At 42.7% G+C, this 16,490-nt stretch overlaps 1 protein-coding gene across 1 annotated transcript in view; it reads right to left on the reverse strand.

Moving 5' to 3' along the window:
• Positions 1–2,245: 2,245 nt before the first annotated feature.
• PTPRJ (protein tyrosine phosphatase receptor type J) overlaps positions 2,246–16,490 on the reverse strand; it is a 192,553-nt gene continuing 178,308 nt past the window's right edge. Inside the window, exons 20-25 of the mRNA XM_012524934.3 lie at positions 14,587–14,660; positions 14,368–14,502; positions 12,282–12,401; positions 9,144–9,304; positions 7,556–7,691; positions 2,246–5,870 (exon numbers count right to left, since the gene is read on the reverse strand). Coding sequence (XP_012380388.3) covers positions 5,712–5,870; positions 7,556–7,691; positions 9,144–9,304; positions 12,282–12,401; positions 14,368–14,502; positions 14,587–14,660 — 785 coding nt within the window. The 3' untranslated portion in view covers positions 2,246–5,711. The remainder of the gene's footprint in view (positions 5,871–7,555; positions 7,692–9,143; positions 9,305–12,281; positions 12,402–14,367; positions 14,503–14,586; positions 14,661–16,490) is intronic.

The raw sequence follows: 16,490 nt of genomic DNA on the forward strand, positions 1-16,490 counted from the left end.
CTTAAGTTCCACAAGGTCAGTGATCATGTCTGTTTTGTTCACAACTGTACATACCCAGGACCCACTGCCAGCCCACTGTAGATGATCAATAAAAGTGTATCGTCAATAGACGAACAGCCACCACTTATTGGGTATCTAACATGTTCAAGACAATATGCTAAGGGTCTCAACATGTTGCATCTAAATTTTAAACACTCAAGATGAGTTTAAGAGTCAGCTTTTTCTTACTGAAATTTCATCCTTCTTACTCTTTCTGCTGAAGGTCTGGGACATGGGGCTGGGCATCCTGAAACTTCCCAGCTGAAGGTGTGGGGGCCAGATGACATCAGGGCTCCAACCACCCGGGGGCAGATGCCTTGAGCACGAGACCGTGTTCAACAAGCAGCAGACGCTGCACTCCCAAAACTCAGGACAAACTCTTAGGTCTCTGCCACCTAATGCTTGGCAGAGACTGTGATTTCCACCCAATTTGGGCAGACGGAGAACTAAACCCCAGGACTCCTCAGTTTTGGACCAGCACCATTCTTTGCACCACCATGCAAAATATTTTCTATCCTCAACCAGGGAAGTAATTACATCTGGAATAATTAAATAGTAATGTGCCCTGGATTTATGCCTTTTGTCCAGTTAGGAATTATAGGAATGGACCTCAGGCGGGCATGGACATACTAAGAGCTATGTTGCCTTGCAAACTGACCTTACTTCACCCCACATCAAAGTTCACACCCAGGAATGTGCTGGAATTGTTACTAGCCATCTTGCACTTGGTGAGCAGACCAACATTTAGCCACAGTGTCCAGAATGGTGGGAGAAGGAGGGGGACAGGCAAAGACCTTCTTAAAGAACCCGATAGGACCCCTACCCTCATGAGCATGCGCCAACCACAGGCCAGGGAAGCAGGTCCCCTGGCTGATGCCAGTCTCCCTGCTCTGTGTAGTAAATTCTATCCTTTACTCACATGAAGGGGACCTGCATCCTTTGCCTGTGTCTGGAGGTGACCTTCCATCATATCAAGGTCACCCATGTAGTTTCCATTCAAAGAAAACAGGGAAGCTGAAATTGTGTGTGTGTGTGTGTACACACACGTTGGTGCAGTGCTCTAAAGGCGAGACCATTTACATCAGCCGTGTGTGCAGGCCTAGAACACTTCCTTTCCGTGTCCTCGGCCACCCTCTCACCTCACCTCCCTCCTCCCACTCGCTCTTCATATTCCAACCACCCGCATGTGCACTTCACGGCCCCCCACCTTTCCCCCTTTTATTCTTCTGCTAAATTTCTGCTCCTTTTAGACTCAGCTCAAATACCACCCCAGTGGTAGTTCCTCCGGGACCCAGCTACCCTCTCCTTTAAACCTCTCCTCTGTTATTTCCGGAGATTTGTGTTGCATCCGCATCACATACACACCCTCCACCCCAACCATCTACTTACCAGTAGGACTTCCACTCCATCCATCTCTGTCTCTCAGTCGTACCTGAAAGCGCTCTCCCGAATGGACAGAGCAGTGTGCACTTCTCTCTCCCTCACTCTCTTTTTCCTCAAAGCAGGGCTGTGAGAAGCCCGTGTTGACCTAACTGTACTGCCTGTGGTGGCACTGGGTTGCGTCAGGGTGTGAAATGTGCTTTCTCCCCATGTTCTCCCCTTCTAACTTACTAAAGACCTTATTTACACTTGTTTATAGAATGCAAGCTCTGCGAGGGTAGGGATTTTTGTGTTTTGTTTCCCATTGAAATCTCAGCCACTGAGGTAAAGTGCCCGGTACAGAGTAGGCAAGCAATAAATAGTTGTTGAGAGAATAAATGAATGAGTCTCAGGAAACAGAACAAGTGAGGTCAAAACACAATCATCTCTGTCTTAGAGTGTAAGGGTGTACGTGTACGGACAGAGATGAAAGAAAAAACTATCCAAATTACCACAGTGTACCAGCAATTCAGGGATTCCCCAAGTCCACTGACAAATCCCTCTAAAAATCCCAGGGACCTGCCTAACTCATATACACCACCACCAAATGGGTATCCATCCATCTGCACATTCATGTACCCAAACTCTGAGAGCAAACAGAGCCGCGTCTGAAGAGACACCCTCACGGCAAGGTCTTCCCTTGACTTAATCACACGAGATGTGGGGAATCCAAAAGGAAATGTCTTTGTTAAGAATGCAGCAGCTGAATCCAGACCAGTAAACTTCTTGGTAAATGGTATGGAAACAAAGTAGGGAGAAAAAAAGAGAAGAAACAGAAGGCAATGCATTGACTTTTTTTTTTTTTTTTTTAATATTTGGTATTTGTAAGTCTTTTAAAAAATTATTCAGGCCATTTTTTCCTTTAAAAAAAAAAAAAAGCAAACAACAGCAATACTCTGTACAAGTATAACAAACATTAGAAATCTGCATCATTCCAAAATAGTTACAAGAAAATTACAGTTTAGAGTCCACATCAACACTTCTTATTCATATGTGCCCCCAAGGGAGAAAAAGCTACAGTATGTTAAACACACAACCCCTACACAGTAGTCTGAAAACTCAGAACTTGGACTTTTGAGGCAAATCAACATCAGTCACCAAAACTTGTTTAGCTAAACAAGCACAATCAAGCATTTCAAAAGAAAAACCGGCTTTTTCATCCCAGATGAAAAGCAAACATGAATCAGCTGCATAGGAGACCCGCACCCCCCATCCCCGCCCTCCAGGAGTCTCTGACTTTGCAAAGCTCAAATCCAGTGGAGACAATTATGCCAAAGTCTGGCTGGAGGTCATTATACGACCGGCACAGCAAACAGAGCCCAATGCCAGTCCCTGCTGGTGCCAATCGTCACTAGAGTCATCTTTGGAGACAAAAAGTCCCTGCTCTTGGGAGAAGATACCAGTGGTCCAAACTCTCCCAAACCAGCTGGCCACCAGTCTTAAACCCTTTCATTGACAACTGGCTGCTTTTCTGTATGCATTTGTCACATACTGTGCAGGGGAGATAAAAACACCCCTGCATGATTCCACTGGACTCTTTCAAATGTTAGTTCATTGTTGTAGGAGGGTTTGGGGGCAGCAGCTCAGAAGCACCTCCCTCTCGCCTCCGACCAACCCCACCCCGTGTGTCCTTTATATTTCCACATTCATCTTCCCTCTGCAATCACTGTACTATAAATACCTCACGGCCAACCAGCCCTGTCCCCAGCTCTCTTCCGGAAGCAGAGAAGCATCGTGGCCTTCGTGTGACCTTCCCGTTTGGAACTCCAGACCTCTCCACCACAGCCTTCCTCCAGCATGGGGACTGACATCTGAGCGCAGCTGCTGCCCATTTCCCAAGCCCACTGCAGGCAGAAGGGAGGAGGCTTCTGTGTTTTGCCTTTTTATACAATACGCTTATGATGATATTTTTATGACTCTTTGGAGGGATTATCAGGGCCAAGTTCTTTCCTCTGACCCTCCTGCAGAGTGAACTCCCCAGGACAGGGCTGGGCATCTGCTGGGATCTGACACCTAGACCACCCACCACAGTGATGTCCAGCAAGTTAGAGAGGGGAGGGATGTGGTCCACAGAACTGCTGCCTGAACAGGGACCTCTGAATGAAGTTAAGGAGGGGCAGACCAGTGTGAAGAAATGGGGGCAACCCGACTGAGTCCAGCTTCGCTCAACACCCTGGGGACAGCACGGCTTCCCTGATTCAGACCTACAGAGCCAAAGCCCCCTCTGAAGCTGAGCCCTGGCTCTGGCCTGGCCAACCCAATCCTTTAAGGGCCTGCTACTGAAGGAACTGCCTACTACCCAAGAAAGCCAAGGATTCAGCAGAAAGTGCAATTTCCATTTGGGAAGTAAGCCCCCCCCCCCAAAATAAAAAACATAACCACCCCCACCTCTCCTCTTAATCCTCTCAGTACCTCGAAGGGAAAGGGGGACAAAAGACATACAGCACTGAACCTCTGAACCGCATCAAGGGCTGTAAGTACGTTGTGGTTCACCCTTTATAACCCTAAAATACCCATTTACACATCCAGTCAGTTATCAAAGTGCCAGTGAGGTGAGGAGTGTGGCCGCATCAGGAGACAGGCTCCCACAGATCAACAGCGACTGGGGGGCTCGGCAAAGACCCCCACTCCCCATTTTCAATAGGACACATTTGTCCTAAGTTTACAGTAGGACTTAAGACTGTGGAAAACAGCCACAGCACTCCAGGGACTTGGTTTTTCCTTTATCAGTCCTTAGCTACTTCATTGCCTATTGGAGGATAAACGCAAAACTTCTTCAAAATATAACCTGAGCCACAATATAAAATAAAAAGAAATAAATCCTTTCCTGTTAATGCCTTGAGACGTTTACAGATTATGTACCAGTAAAATAAATCCACATAAATTCTGAAATTCTTGGTGGATACACACCTGAAGCAAAAAAAAAAAAACCTACATTAAAAAAAATCAAAGTAATTACAGCAGCAGTATAGTATAGTGAAGAGGTTTTTAAAATAATAATTACATCTTTAATACAAATTCAAACTTTTTACACCTCAATTCTGACTCATTGACTGTTTTGAGAGTTTAGTGTGTGTATACACACACACACACAGTAAGATAACAATATGTGTTGCTGCAGATAGAGACTAAAGCCAGTGGATTTGAGGGGAGGAAGGGCTAATTTGACACTGTTTTCACACTGAAATGTTCACATTTTGCCACGCTTTTAAAAAACACACACACAGACACACAGACAACACATAAAATGCCAACCTGAGTAAAACATTGCTAAATACCTAGAGCATCATGAATCACTTAGTCACATATTGCACCTTTAAATAATCCTTCTTATCAAATACAGAAATGAGAAAAGGATAAAATGGGAATAAGAAAAGGAGGTTATGTCACCATAGGGTTCCTCTTCTTTCTCCCCAGAAATTCCCAAGGTGATGTTTAGTTTCCACTCTCACCCAAACAAAGGGCTGAAAATGTTGCTAACAGAAGAGTCTTTGGGGGAAAACTAGGAGGGAAAAGGGAAGAAATACGAGGACAAATGGGGGGTTAGGGCGTGGGTGTGTGAAGAGCCCTCCTTTAATGAAATGAGAACAGGAATGTTATCAAGAAGGCTGAACCTCTGTACTAAACTACTGTTTAAATATTCCATATATTCCAATTATGAGATTCAATACAAAAATATAGATATCTACTGAGTTTTGCCTGTGGAAGCATAATTCAGAAAAGGCACATGTTCAAATAGAAAACCCATGTTGGAAGAGGCACACCACGGACCTCTCCCCACACAATAATCATTCACAATTATGTATTTCCCATCAGCTAGATTCCAAGATACAGTAGGTAAAAATAGACCTCTAATACTTAAAAAATATTCAACCCAACACAATCCTGGCTTTAGCACGTGAAGCATACAAAATAGTCTTTTTTAAAAAGAACCAGTTTTGAAAAAGAAAAAACAAAATTACAGCTCACTTTTCCTGGTTTTCCATAATTGTCAAGAGAAAACAAAGTGAACTCGTCCCATTGGTAATCAGGAATGCAGCTGATTTGCTCACCACCCATCCACAGGCCCTGACAGCCCCAACTTCTCATCTGCCCTGTCTTACATGTACAGGTCCATGCCCTCAAAATTAGTCATAACAAAACAGAACAAAGAATTAATATACTAGACATACACAAACATGTCAACATGAGGGCCTTTTCCACTGCTGAGAGTCTAACGGTCGGGTTAACTCCAGAGAGGTTTTCCTTTGGAATTAGGCGATATAACCATTTGTCTTTCCAAATGCAGTCACTGGCGCAAGATTTTCATAGATTGTCATTGCAGTTGTGTTCTGGTAGATGAGATCTACCTTTGAGTCTCTCTGGGATCTGATAATATCCAAAACACACTGATTGAGGAAAACATACTGGTCCTGATAGAAAAAAGAAAAAAAGAGAGCAATGAGTGTGGGTCCAAGAGATCAGCACCGAAGGCTGTTTTCAAGTAGATCACCCTCTCCAACCCCATCCACCCAACAGCAAGCACTTCAAGTTAACATGTACCAGGTGGTAGCAACATTCTGGTGAAAGATGAAGTCACAAAGAGACAAGATTCTCTTCATCCATGTTCCTCAACCAGAGGTGCATCCCCCTGCCCCACTTCCCCTCCCCAAAGAGAAGTAGCACAATCTTGGGGAAGGGTAAAGCAAGAATTTGGAGGGAAAAATGCATATAGGCATTCAAACAACAAAAATCCCAACGAAATGTTATTGGCTGATGAGGGTGTGCAGAACAGGGAGTGAATCGTAATTCTCAACAGAGGAGGTGAGTTACAGGGTATGAGCTGGGTGGAATTGGGTGGGACCACTCTTTAGGCAAGCATATCAAAATCTGCAGGTAACCATTAACAAGGAGGAAGAAGAGGGATATGCAGACAGAAAGATAATGTAAGAGGAAAAAAATACGGTCCAACATAAAATAGGACCCAGTTTTTAAAAAATATTCCACATGTGTGCGTGTGCATGTTTTTCTACAGATGTACACTAACGGGCCTATAAGAATACATGACCAACTGGAAATATACTCTGGCTCCTCTAGGGAATGGAACTGGGAAGAAAAAGTAAAAGAAAAATAGACTATATACTCCTATATTGATAATTTTTCAAAGATATGAGTATTACTTTCAAAATATAAAAAGGGGAGGAGAAAATTTGTAGACAAGTTTAAGACATTTGTGTTTCTCAAAAGAGGATAAAAGATTGAGAAACACTGCTGTATATAATTATAGCAGAAAAAAAAAGAAACACTCTTCTAACCAACACAGGAGGTGAATTCCACTCTTTCCACCACAACCCTGCACTCACCCCAAGGCACACGATGTACCCAGGCCTCTAGAACGTTCCCTGCTAGACACAAAAACACTGCACATATTCATAGTTCCAAATTGGTTAAGGACAACAGTCTGATTCCAAGTTATGATTCTACTCTCATCCTGGTCAAGGTGCATTCACCCCTAGAGCTTTGAGGAAAGCTACTTCCCAGAATATTCTGTTGAGAACATGCCTCAAAAATACGTTTACCAAGAACATTTCAGGAAAGGCCAAATTCAAGGGCCTTTCACAAATGACATGGGTGTCAAGCATTCATTTTCTCAACTGGCCAGACATCCTCCTGTAGCTGTGATAATTGACCTTAATAAACATTTACAAGGCTGGTTGTGGATACATTGCTATATTAAAGCTTAAAGAAGCATTACACTATTTTGGACCACAAATGTTGGATATTTGCTTAATTTATCAATGGTCAGAATTTCCTAGAAACAAAAGTTCAGAGACTTGCTAAGATGATTTGATGAGTCCATGGCAGCGAGTTAGAGAATCCTGGATACTCTCTTGATTTGTTGCTCCATCGCTGATACCACCATTACAATGTGCCTGTATAAGTTCATCAGGCCAGAGTCAGTTGAAGGTCCATAAAAGAAATCCAGTGATCCCTTGTAGCTACAAGTCAAGTCACATGTCTGGAAGGGTGAAGTATTTTAACTAAAGCAGCTGACAGAATGTGACCTTTTGAAAATGGTTGGGAAGGGTAAACTGTTGAACACAGATGCTGATCTCACCTCTGTTTGCACCATTAAAGGCCTGTGCATTCGAAGGTCATACACAATCCCGTACACATCCACAGTGTTCTCGTTCTCTATCTGATAGATAAGACGATCAATGGCAATGAAAGTGCCCGTCCTTCCAACCCCAGCACTGTAAGACAGAGGGAAATAAGCACATCAGACTGGGTTACCTCTACCATAAAATGCTACCCAAATTTCCCCTCTCCAGAAATGACTTCTCCCTTTCTAAGCATAGGCTGTGGGTTCCTCCCCCATGGAAACCCCATGAATGTCATTTGTAACTGCAGCTTCATCTCCTCCACTCACACTCGACTGCAAGACCTTCTAGCAAAATGCCTAAGACCATTAGACATTTGCTCAGGGGAGCAGATGTGGCTCAGGCCTTTGGGCACTTGCCTCACATGTGGGAGGTCCCGGGTTCAGTTCCCAGTGCCTCCTGGAGAAGACGAGCAGACACAACAAGCAAAACAATGAGTAGACAGATGAGAGAACCATTGGGGGAGGGGGCTAGGATAGATTTTTTTTTTTAATAATAATAAATAAACATTTGTTCAATTGGAAAGATGTGCCTCAGCAACTCAGACTATACTGGCTTGGGGCTAGGTCCAAGCACCAAACTCACTTTTGAGCCAAATGCCACAAACAATACACCTCTAGAGCTCCTTGAACCTCAGTCTCATTCAAGTTGCCTCAGATCCTAGAATGAAGGGTTTCATCAATTTCTTCCCAAGAGGCACACAGGCCCTTCCTTCCTGCCCTTCCTTCCTTCTCTCTGTCTTAAATTAATTGCTTTAGCTTTAAAGCAAATTTCTTACTGTTTTTGAACAGATGTCAGCAAACTTTTTGTGTAAAGGGCGAGCAAAAAAATATTTTCAGTTTCATAGATCATATGGTACCCATCATAACTACTGAACTCTGCCATTGTAACATGAAAGAAGCCATAGATGAATATGTAAACAAATGCACATAGCTGCGTTCCAATAAAATTTTATCCAAAAAAAAAGGCAGCTGGCAAGAACTGGCCCCTGGGCCACATTTTGCCAACCCCTGTTCTAGAGTCTCTGGGCTTATACAATAAATCTAAGGTCCCAGATCCATGCTTTTCTTGAATCTATAAATGCCTGCTGCATTCCCTTTCATTTCTTGCTTTTCTTTTTCTTTTTTGAAAGATTTATTAACCACCTCCTGCCCCCACCCCATGGTTTCCCCTCACTGTTTACTCTCTGTGTCTGTTCATTGTGTGCTGCCTGTGTCTGCTCATCTTCTTTTAGGAGGCACTGGGAACCAAACCCAGGACCTCCCATGTGGTAGGAAGGTGCCCAAGTGCTGAGCCACATCCACTCCCTACTTGTTGCATCTCCTGTGTCTCCTCATTGCAACAGCTTGCCATGCCAGCCCATCGCAGAAGCTTTCTGTCTTGCTCATCTTCTTTAGGAGGCACCAGGAACTGAACCTGGGACCACCTATGTAGGAGTCAAGCACCCAAATGCTTGAGCCACATCCTCCCCCCAAGTCTTTATAAAGTGCTCATAAACATATACATTACATTTTATATGTCACACATGGGGTGCCATCTGCATACCTGCAATGCACCAGAATTGGCGATTCGGAAGGGATCTGCTTCATGTAATCACGAACTAGGTACCGAAAGTTGATGAGCAGGTCAGTGGTGTCGGGAACCCCATGGTCTGGCCAGGAGGTGAAATGCAACTGTCGCAGAGGGTGACTCTCACATGTCTGGACCTAGAAGCCAAGCAAAGGGTTTAGATTCTGAGAGAAAGGCTGCCCAACAGCATCTAAAACAAGTGAAATCAAGCAGTAATGGGATACTGAACTGCAGGGATAAATGAACATCAGCTACACGATGACAGGTTAGCCTTAACATCTGTACAGCAGCTGAGAAAGTGCTTGCATAGGCTTAATCTTGCTCATCCAATCCCACCATATGCCCAGGAAGGTGGGTTTATTATCCCCCTTTAAAGTCGAAGGAGAGGAGGTGACAGAACTGAGGTGACATCCCCAACAGACATCTCAGATGTTGTAGAAGTCCCTGGTACTTCTGGTTTTAAGTTCACATCTCTTCTCTTTCCACTACCACTGCCTGTCAGTAATCACATCCTCACACCTATGCTTCCTTAGAGCTCATAAACCCTATCCCTGAGCCCACTTGGGAATGTCACTGACCATAAAACCAAATAACTTACACAAATAGAGCTATGATCATCAGTGTCCTTCTGGCCAGGGAGTGCCTCAGTTTCACCAAAGTCCTCCAGAGAAGCTCATACACTGACAAGCAACCAGCCAGAACTAAGTGACTACTCAGGACTGCAGGGAATTGAGAAAGGACCTCCAAGAAATCACCGTTTGAACATGTGACAGACAACGGAATGTGGACCTTGCCATAACAGAGGGACTGAGGACACAGACGGGTTTCCTGTCACAGACCAGAGCACGTACTTTAATCACCAGATCTCCACCCAGGCTGTGGCCCATCGCGTCCCCGATTCGAACCATCCTGAAACCCACACACGGGCACTGGCCTCACCCAGTGCACCTACTTCTGGACTGTATCTCCTTTATGCCAGCTCCTTATGCCAGCTTTATGAAGCTAATTTTTTAAAAATCTTTATTTGTTATAAAAGTAAAGTGTTTACCTTATTCAAGATGTGGAAAACATTAGGTGAAAAAAGGCAGAGTGCGGGGAGAGGGTACTGTGAAACCCCATCACCCACAAGCCTTACAGTCACAAATTTAATCAAAGGTACTCTCCATTTTGTGTAACAGTTACATAATCTAAGTATCTTTTTTTTTTTTTTTAATTTTTAAGTATATTTAAAAAAAAAAAAAAACCCTCATCCAAGGATCCTGGAGCAGAAAAAAGGACATTAGTGGACAAACTGGTGAAATCTAAATAAAGTCTAAAGTTTAATTAATATAATAATAACAGTTTTTAATGATGTGAGCAACTCCACCCAATATTCCCAACCCTAAGCAGTAGAAGCCACCCCCATTAAGGCAGTCAGTTTAAATAGCTGAAAGCCATAAAAAAAAGCATGACATATTTTAAGGGTTTCTCAACTATCATGAACAGCATTTTAAGGCAGCCCAGCCAGCACATGGTGGTAGCAGCTTTGAAGACGTCTTCTGTGGAGGAATTGAAATATTGAGGACAGAGCCTTTGAGACACAGTGATTAGCAAAGGGTTAATATTTAATAAACTACACTTCATCTGTAACTTATGGAAAATTCTCATGAATTAGAACCTAACCCATAAGCCCCTCATAAGAGTCAACTAACTCCACTGAATCTACTTCCAGGCTTTTCTTACATGAACTACACATAATATGCATTAAATTTGGTCTCCTAGTATCTTTCACTTATATTACATTTTAACAGCTTCTCATGGATCTATATAGTCTACATATCCACCTTCCTTTTTTTTTTTTTATTTCTCCCCCACCTCCCCCCAGTTGTCTGCTCTCTGTATCTATTCCCTGTGTACTCCTCTGAGTCTGCCTGCACTGTCAGGCACCACCAGGAAACTGCATCTCTTCTTTTTGTTGTTGTTGTTGTTGCATCATCTTGCTGTGTCAGCTCTCCATGTGTGCAGCATCACTCCTGGGTGGGCTGTATTTTTTTTTCACACGAGGCAGCTCTCCTTATAGGGCACACTCCTTGAGCATAGGGCACCCCTACACGGAGGTGCCCCTGCGTGGCATGGCTCTGCTTGCATACAGCAGCACTGTGCGTGGGCCAGCCCACCACACAGGTCGGAGGCCCTGGATATCAAACCCTGGACCTCCATATGGTAGGACAACGCTCTATTAGTTGAGCCACATCGGCTTCCCCATATCCACCATTTATAATAGCTAAATAAATGATCCAGTGAGTAGATAAGCCATAGTTCAGTTATCCAGTCTCCTAAATCTAGACATTTGCATAGTTTCCACATTTTCCCTACATTGTAAATAATGCTGATTCACCTTTATGAATAAGCCTTTTCCTGTATTTCATATTTTTCTTCAGGACAGATTCTCAAACTTGGAACCATTGGGTCAAAGGGGACTAGACATTTTAAAGGCCCTTGAAATAGGTGTGTGTGTGTATGAATGTGTACATGTATAGGCAGCAAAAGGTTGTATCTATTTGCTAGTCCAACAAAGATGTCAGCCTAATTTCATGGCACTGCTTCTATATTCAAACACTAAAAAAGAAGAAAGTGAAAGACACTTAAACTGACTTCCGAAAATGCCTGCACATTTTACTTGAATCTGTGGTTATGGTTTTGTGGAAAAAGGGAGGCCAAGGGTATGTGGTCTGGAATCCAATTAGTGCAACTTTATCAGAAATCACCCTGCCCCCAACAGCAAACAGCCTCTCTTGATGGCACATTTCCCACCAAATAATCCAAAAGGCCTTGGTTTGTAATGAAAACCCTATTGAGCAAGTCACCTGAAGTGGAAGGGAAAAAAGAGTAAGCGAAGCAAAATCATGCTTCTAATATTCATTTTCTTCAAAAATAACTAATGAAACTCCCTTAGAGATAGTAAAGGTAAAGGGTTATCTTTGGGTATAAGTAGATACTCTGCAGTGAAGAAAACAAATATTTTTCCAATGTTTAAAAAAAAAACAGATGAGTTACTATCAACCTAAATAACATCATTCCAAAATTAATACGGTGATTTTATGTAAGATGTATACATCTTGATCCCTTACTTACATTTTTCACTGTGAAATCTCTGATGGTCCATTCTGGAAGGACGATTTCTGATGTCATTGCCACAGTTATATCCCCGTAGTCCTGAGCCTGCTTGGAGGGCCAGTACTCTTCACATTTGGTCTAGAATAAAACAGTATTTTTATACAAAGACCCAGATCTGCCATCACTAAACTCCACAAGGTAGAGTAGGTATTGAAAATTGGTGCCCATGTTGAATTTGTCTCTCATTTGGGATCTGTTTGACCCTTATCATATTTTTTAACTTACAATTCTTGCTAACTTTTTAAAATTGGGAGATTTCTCATAAAAATCCAGATTTCTGGCTTCTCTGAAAAATCAGAAGATCTGGCAACATCGGGCCTCATCTCTGCCACTTAGAGCTGTGCAGTAGTTGGAACTTCACATGAAACATAGTCCCACCAGCTCCACTGCACCCCATAGCAGCCAACCCACAGCTGAACCAAATGTCTTAGATTAAATCATAACCCTAAGCAGCTAGAAGAAATGAGAACTCTTCCCAATGATTTTAGATACACACTAATTGCAATACCAATGCAGACACCAATAAAAAGGATAAAATTAAACTTTGATTTTTATAAACTTGGTGGGCAGATGGGAACAGAAATAAAAAATGAGGAGACTACTGATCAGGAGAGTATCTGGATCCCATTTGGCAAATGACCTTGAAAATGACACACATTCAGCTTCCTCAGGTATGTCCCTTGCAGGTGGTTTTCAAACCTGGCTGATTATCTGACTCATCTGGAAGGTTTGTTTCGTTTTAAAAACAGATGCCTGGGCTCTACACTCTGGTGATTCTCACTCTGTCCTTGGGATGTGCATTTTTAAAAAGGCCCCAGTTTCTAGACCGCTGCTCTAAGAAAGAACACAGACTTGCACACACATTGACATGGAGCCGATTTCCAGCTCAGCCTCTTAGCAGGTGGATTTTTGTTGCCAGCCTGTGTGCAAGTTCTTGTACTCTCTGCACCTCAGTTTCCCCATGTAAAAATGTTAACTGTCAGGCTTCTTGTGGGGAAGAAATGACATACACGGAGTACCTAGTGCATGAAGGCACCCAGAAAATATACTCGTCCCCCACTCAGAGTAACGTCCACTTCTATCCTGAGTTAAGATGTAACACGGGCTCACATAAATTCATCTTTGTGTCCTCCATTAACTTAACTATGTCATTTCCACTTGTTTAACAGATATTTATAAAATTCTTCCACATTCTAGGCCTAGGTTCAACAGCACCATAAAGTATATTTGCATTCAAGAAACAGTGTTCTTTATTTCCACAATAGCCTATTCTCCTGATGCAAGAACCCAACCCCTTCTCTAACTCAAATGCCATGGAGATAGAACCGTTTCTGTTCTTTATCTTTCCCTCCTTTAGCCCCAGCCTCCAGGACAGGAGCTTACACATACTGGATGCTCAATAAACCTCTACTAAATAAAGTGAAATAAAGAACATTAAAGGAAATTATGCCTGACAAGTCCCCACTATCACCTAGGACAGAGTGTGGGCTGGACCAGAAGCCTTGGCCTTACATGAGAACTTGTCAGAAATGCCATCCTTGAGCCCCACCCCAGACCTTCTGAAAGAGAAGCTCTGGCATAGGAAGTCTGAGAACCCGTCTTATGAAGAATCAACTCCTAACCTATTCATCAAGTAATACACCTATGTGAAAAAATGCACCAAGCAACATTTGGATGCCGAATTCTTGAAATTATCATGGGTTTTTCAATTTTCCTTGCATCCATTTATGGAAATATGGAGTTTTATGATTGAAGGAAACCTTATCGTTGATGGAAGCAGCAGTGCCATCACAGGTCATCACAGGCCAGGGAGAAGGTGGCTGAGACTTATATGGGGTAAGTCTGTGATTCTGCTTAAAGAAAGGGTTCCAGTCTAAAAACTGTGACAATCTCCACAGTGGTGGAATCCCTCGTCTCATAGACGAGGAAGCTAGTGGCTTAGAAACATGACGAGCATGCACACTTTCACGGAGCTGGTGAGGGACAATGCTAATGTTTGGGGCAGTATTTCTTTAAAAAGACAAATGGTTTTCAAGATACTTACCCTTCCCTGTTCAACACATTTGGTCACCATAACAATGGCATATACGTTTTTTTCCCAAACCATACGCCAAAAATCTTTCAAAGTGTTGGGTAAAGGTCCTTGCGTGGCAATAAACTCTTTCTTGGAATGGTAGCCCTGAAAATGGCAAGCAACATATATTCAACCTCAAAAGAGTACATAGTAAAGCTCTGAAGAACTCTGAAAACATCCCCCACTTACAGGCATGTAATTTGCATTGATATAGTCATCCGTTGAATGGGTCTGGACTGAAAGTTTGACACGGGAAATATCATCTGTAACGTCAAAAGAAAAGAAGTCCTCATTAGAAACAAATGTCTTAGGAAAGATGCTAGCAAGAGAGAAGAAGAAGTAAAAAAACCTGGGGCTGCTGTCACACTTTGAAGATATGCATAGCTTGGCATTTTACATTTATGGCTTCATCTGACCTTCACACTACCCCCATGTAACTGTAGCACAGACAGGGTTTTTTGTGTCTTTTTAAAGATTTATTTTTTATTTTTTTCTCTCCCCCTCTGTGTCCATTTACTGCACATTCTTCTTTTTGTCCACTTCTGTTGTTGTCAGCGGCATGGGAATCTGTGTTTCTTTCTGTTGAGTCATCTTGCATCAGCTCTCCATGTGTGCAGCGTGCACACATCAGCACTGCGCATGGGCCAGCTCCACACGGGTCAAGGAGGCCCGGGGTTTGAACCGCGGACCTCCCATGTGGTAGACGGACACCCTATCCACTGGGCCAAGTCCGCTTTCCCAGACAGGGTATTTAATTGCTCAAGATCACAGAGCTAGTAAGTACAGAGTCAGGATTCGACCCCAGGAATCCTGGCAGCAGGGCCTCAGCTCTTAATCACTCGTACTGCTTTCTCAAACAAAACTACCTATTACCATTTGCATCCTTGGGTGTCTGCCAAAGCAAGGGATGTGCTAAGCAATTTTATTTACTCCTCAAAACCGAAGCTACAGAATGTGGTTAACAAGGAAAATTTTAGGTTGCATATATGCGAAAATTTTTAAAAAAAAAAACTAGGATTGTACAACACAAAGACTGAACCCTATTGTAAACAATGGACTATAGTTAACAGTTACAATTACGAAAATGTTCTCTCATGAATTTTAACAAATATATCACATTAACGCAAGTTGTTAATAATAGGGTGCTACATGGAAATTCTCTATTTTATGAATGATTTTTCTGTAAACCTAAAAATTTCTCTAATAAACAATAAAGCACACTTTTATCCCCATTTTACAGATGAGTAACTGAGGCTCAAGGAAATCAGGTAACTTTTCCAAGCAGTAACATCTTATAAGTGGCAGGTAGAATTCAGCCTAGTGCCTTTTCCACTATGGCAAGAAGATAGCCAAGTTAACCAGTTAAACCTTTCACTCACCTCCACCCTCATAAAAAAAGTTTTTATAAACAGTACCAAATTCAAAAATAAACTAAATGCATTAAACCAATATAAATGGGAGGATTTAAAACATAAAATTCTTTTCGAAATATTATTTAGCATCTCAAAAACACACAAACTTGCCCAACTCAAGAAATGAAATAATAAATTCGGAATTTCAAGTGTCAGGCTGAGGTATAAGCAGTGCAACCTGAGTTTCCCTGTCTTTGACCTCACTACCTTACCGTCCCCTGGGCAAAACAATGTTAACAATTCTAAACCCAGTTACTAATACCAACATTGGGTCTTAGCCCACAGTCTGCCCAATAAAAACAACACCCAAAGGCCAAATTTCCAACTCTCGCTCTGGACCTGAAAATCTCTATAGATAGATACTCAAAAGAACATGCCAACAATCCCAAGTTAACCTCAGAAGGGCAGCTCCGAGGCAGGTCCCACTAGCCTACTCTGAGAAGCATTTCACTCAGAACACAGGTCAATACCCATGGGCAAGGGGGAGAAATGAAGAGAAAGGACCAGGAACTAGAACATCCTGAATCTAAACAGAAGTTAATGTTTTAGGCCAGGAAAGAATTCTCCTAGCGAGAAGCCTTGATTATGCTTTGAGTAAAAGACTACGTTTCTAAACGTCCTGGTGTAAAATTTATCAGTAGAGCCCAGCCCTTTCTGCTAACTTGGAACACAGCTGCAATC

This window comes from Dasypus novemcinctus, chromosome 10 (genome assembly GCF_030445035.2).
Source record: "Dasypus novemcinctus isolate mDasNov1 chromosome 10, mDasNov1.1.hap2, whole genome shotgun sequence".
Lineage (NCBI taxonomy): Eukaryota > Metazoa > Chordata > Mammalia > Cingulata > Dasypodidae > Dasypus > Dasypus novemcinctus.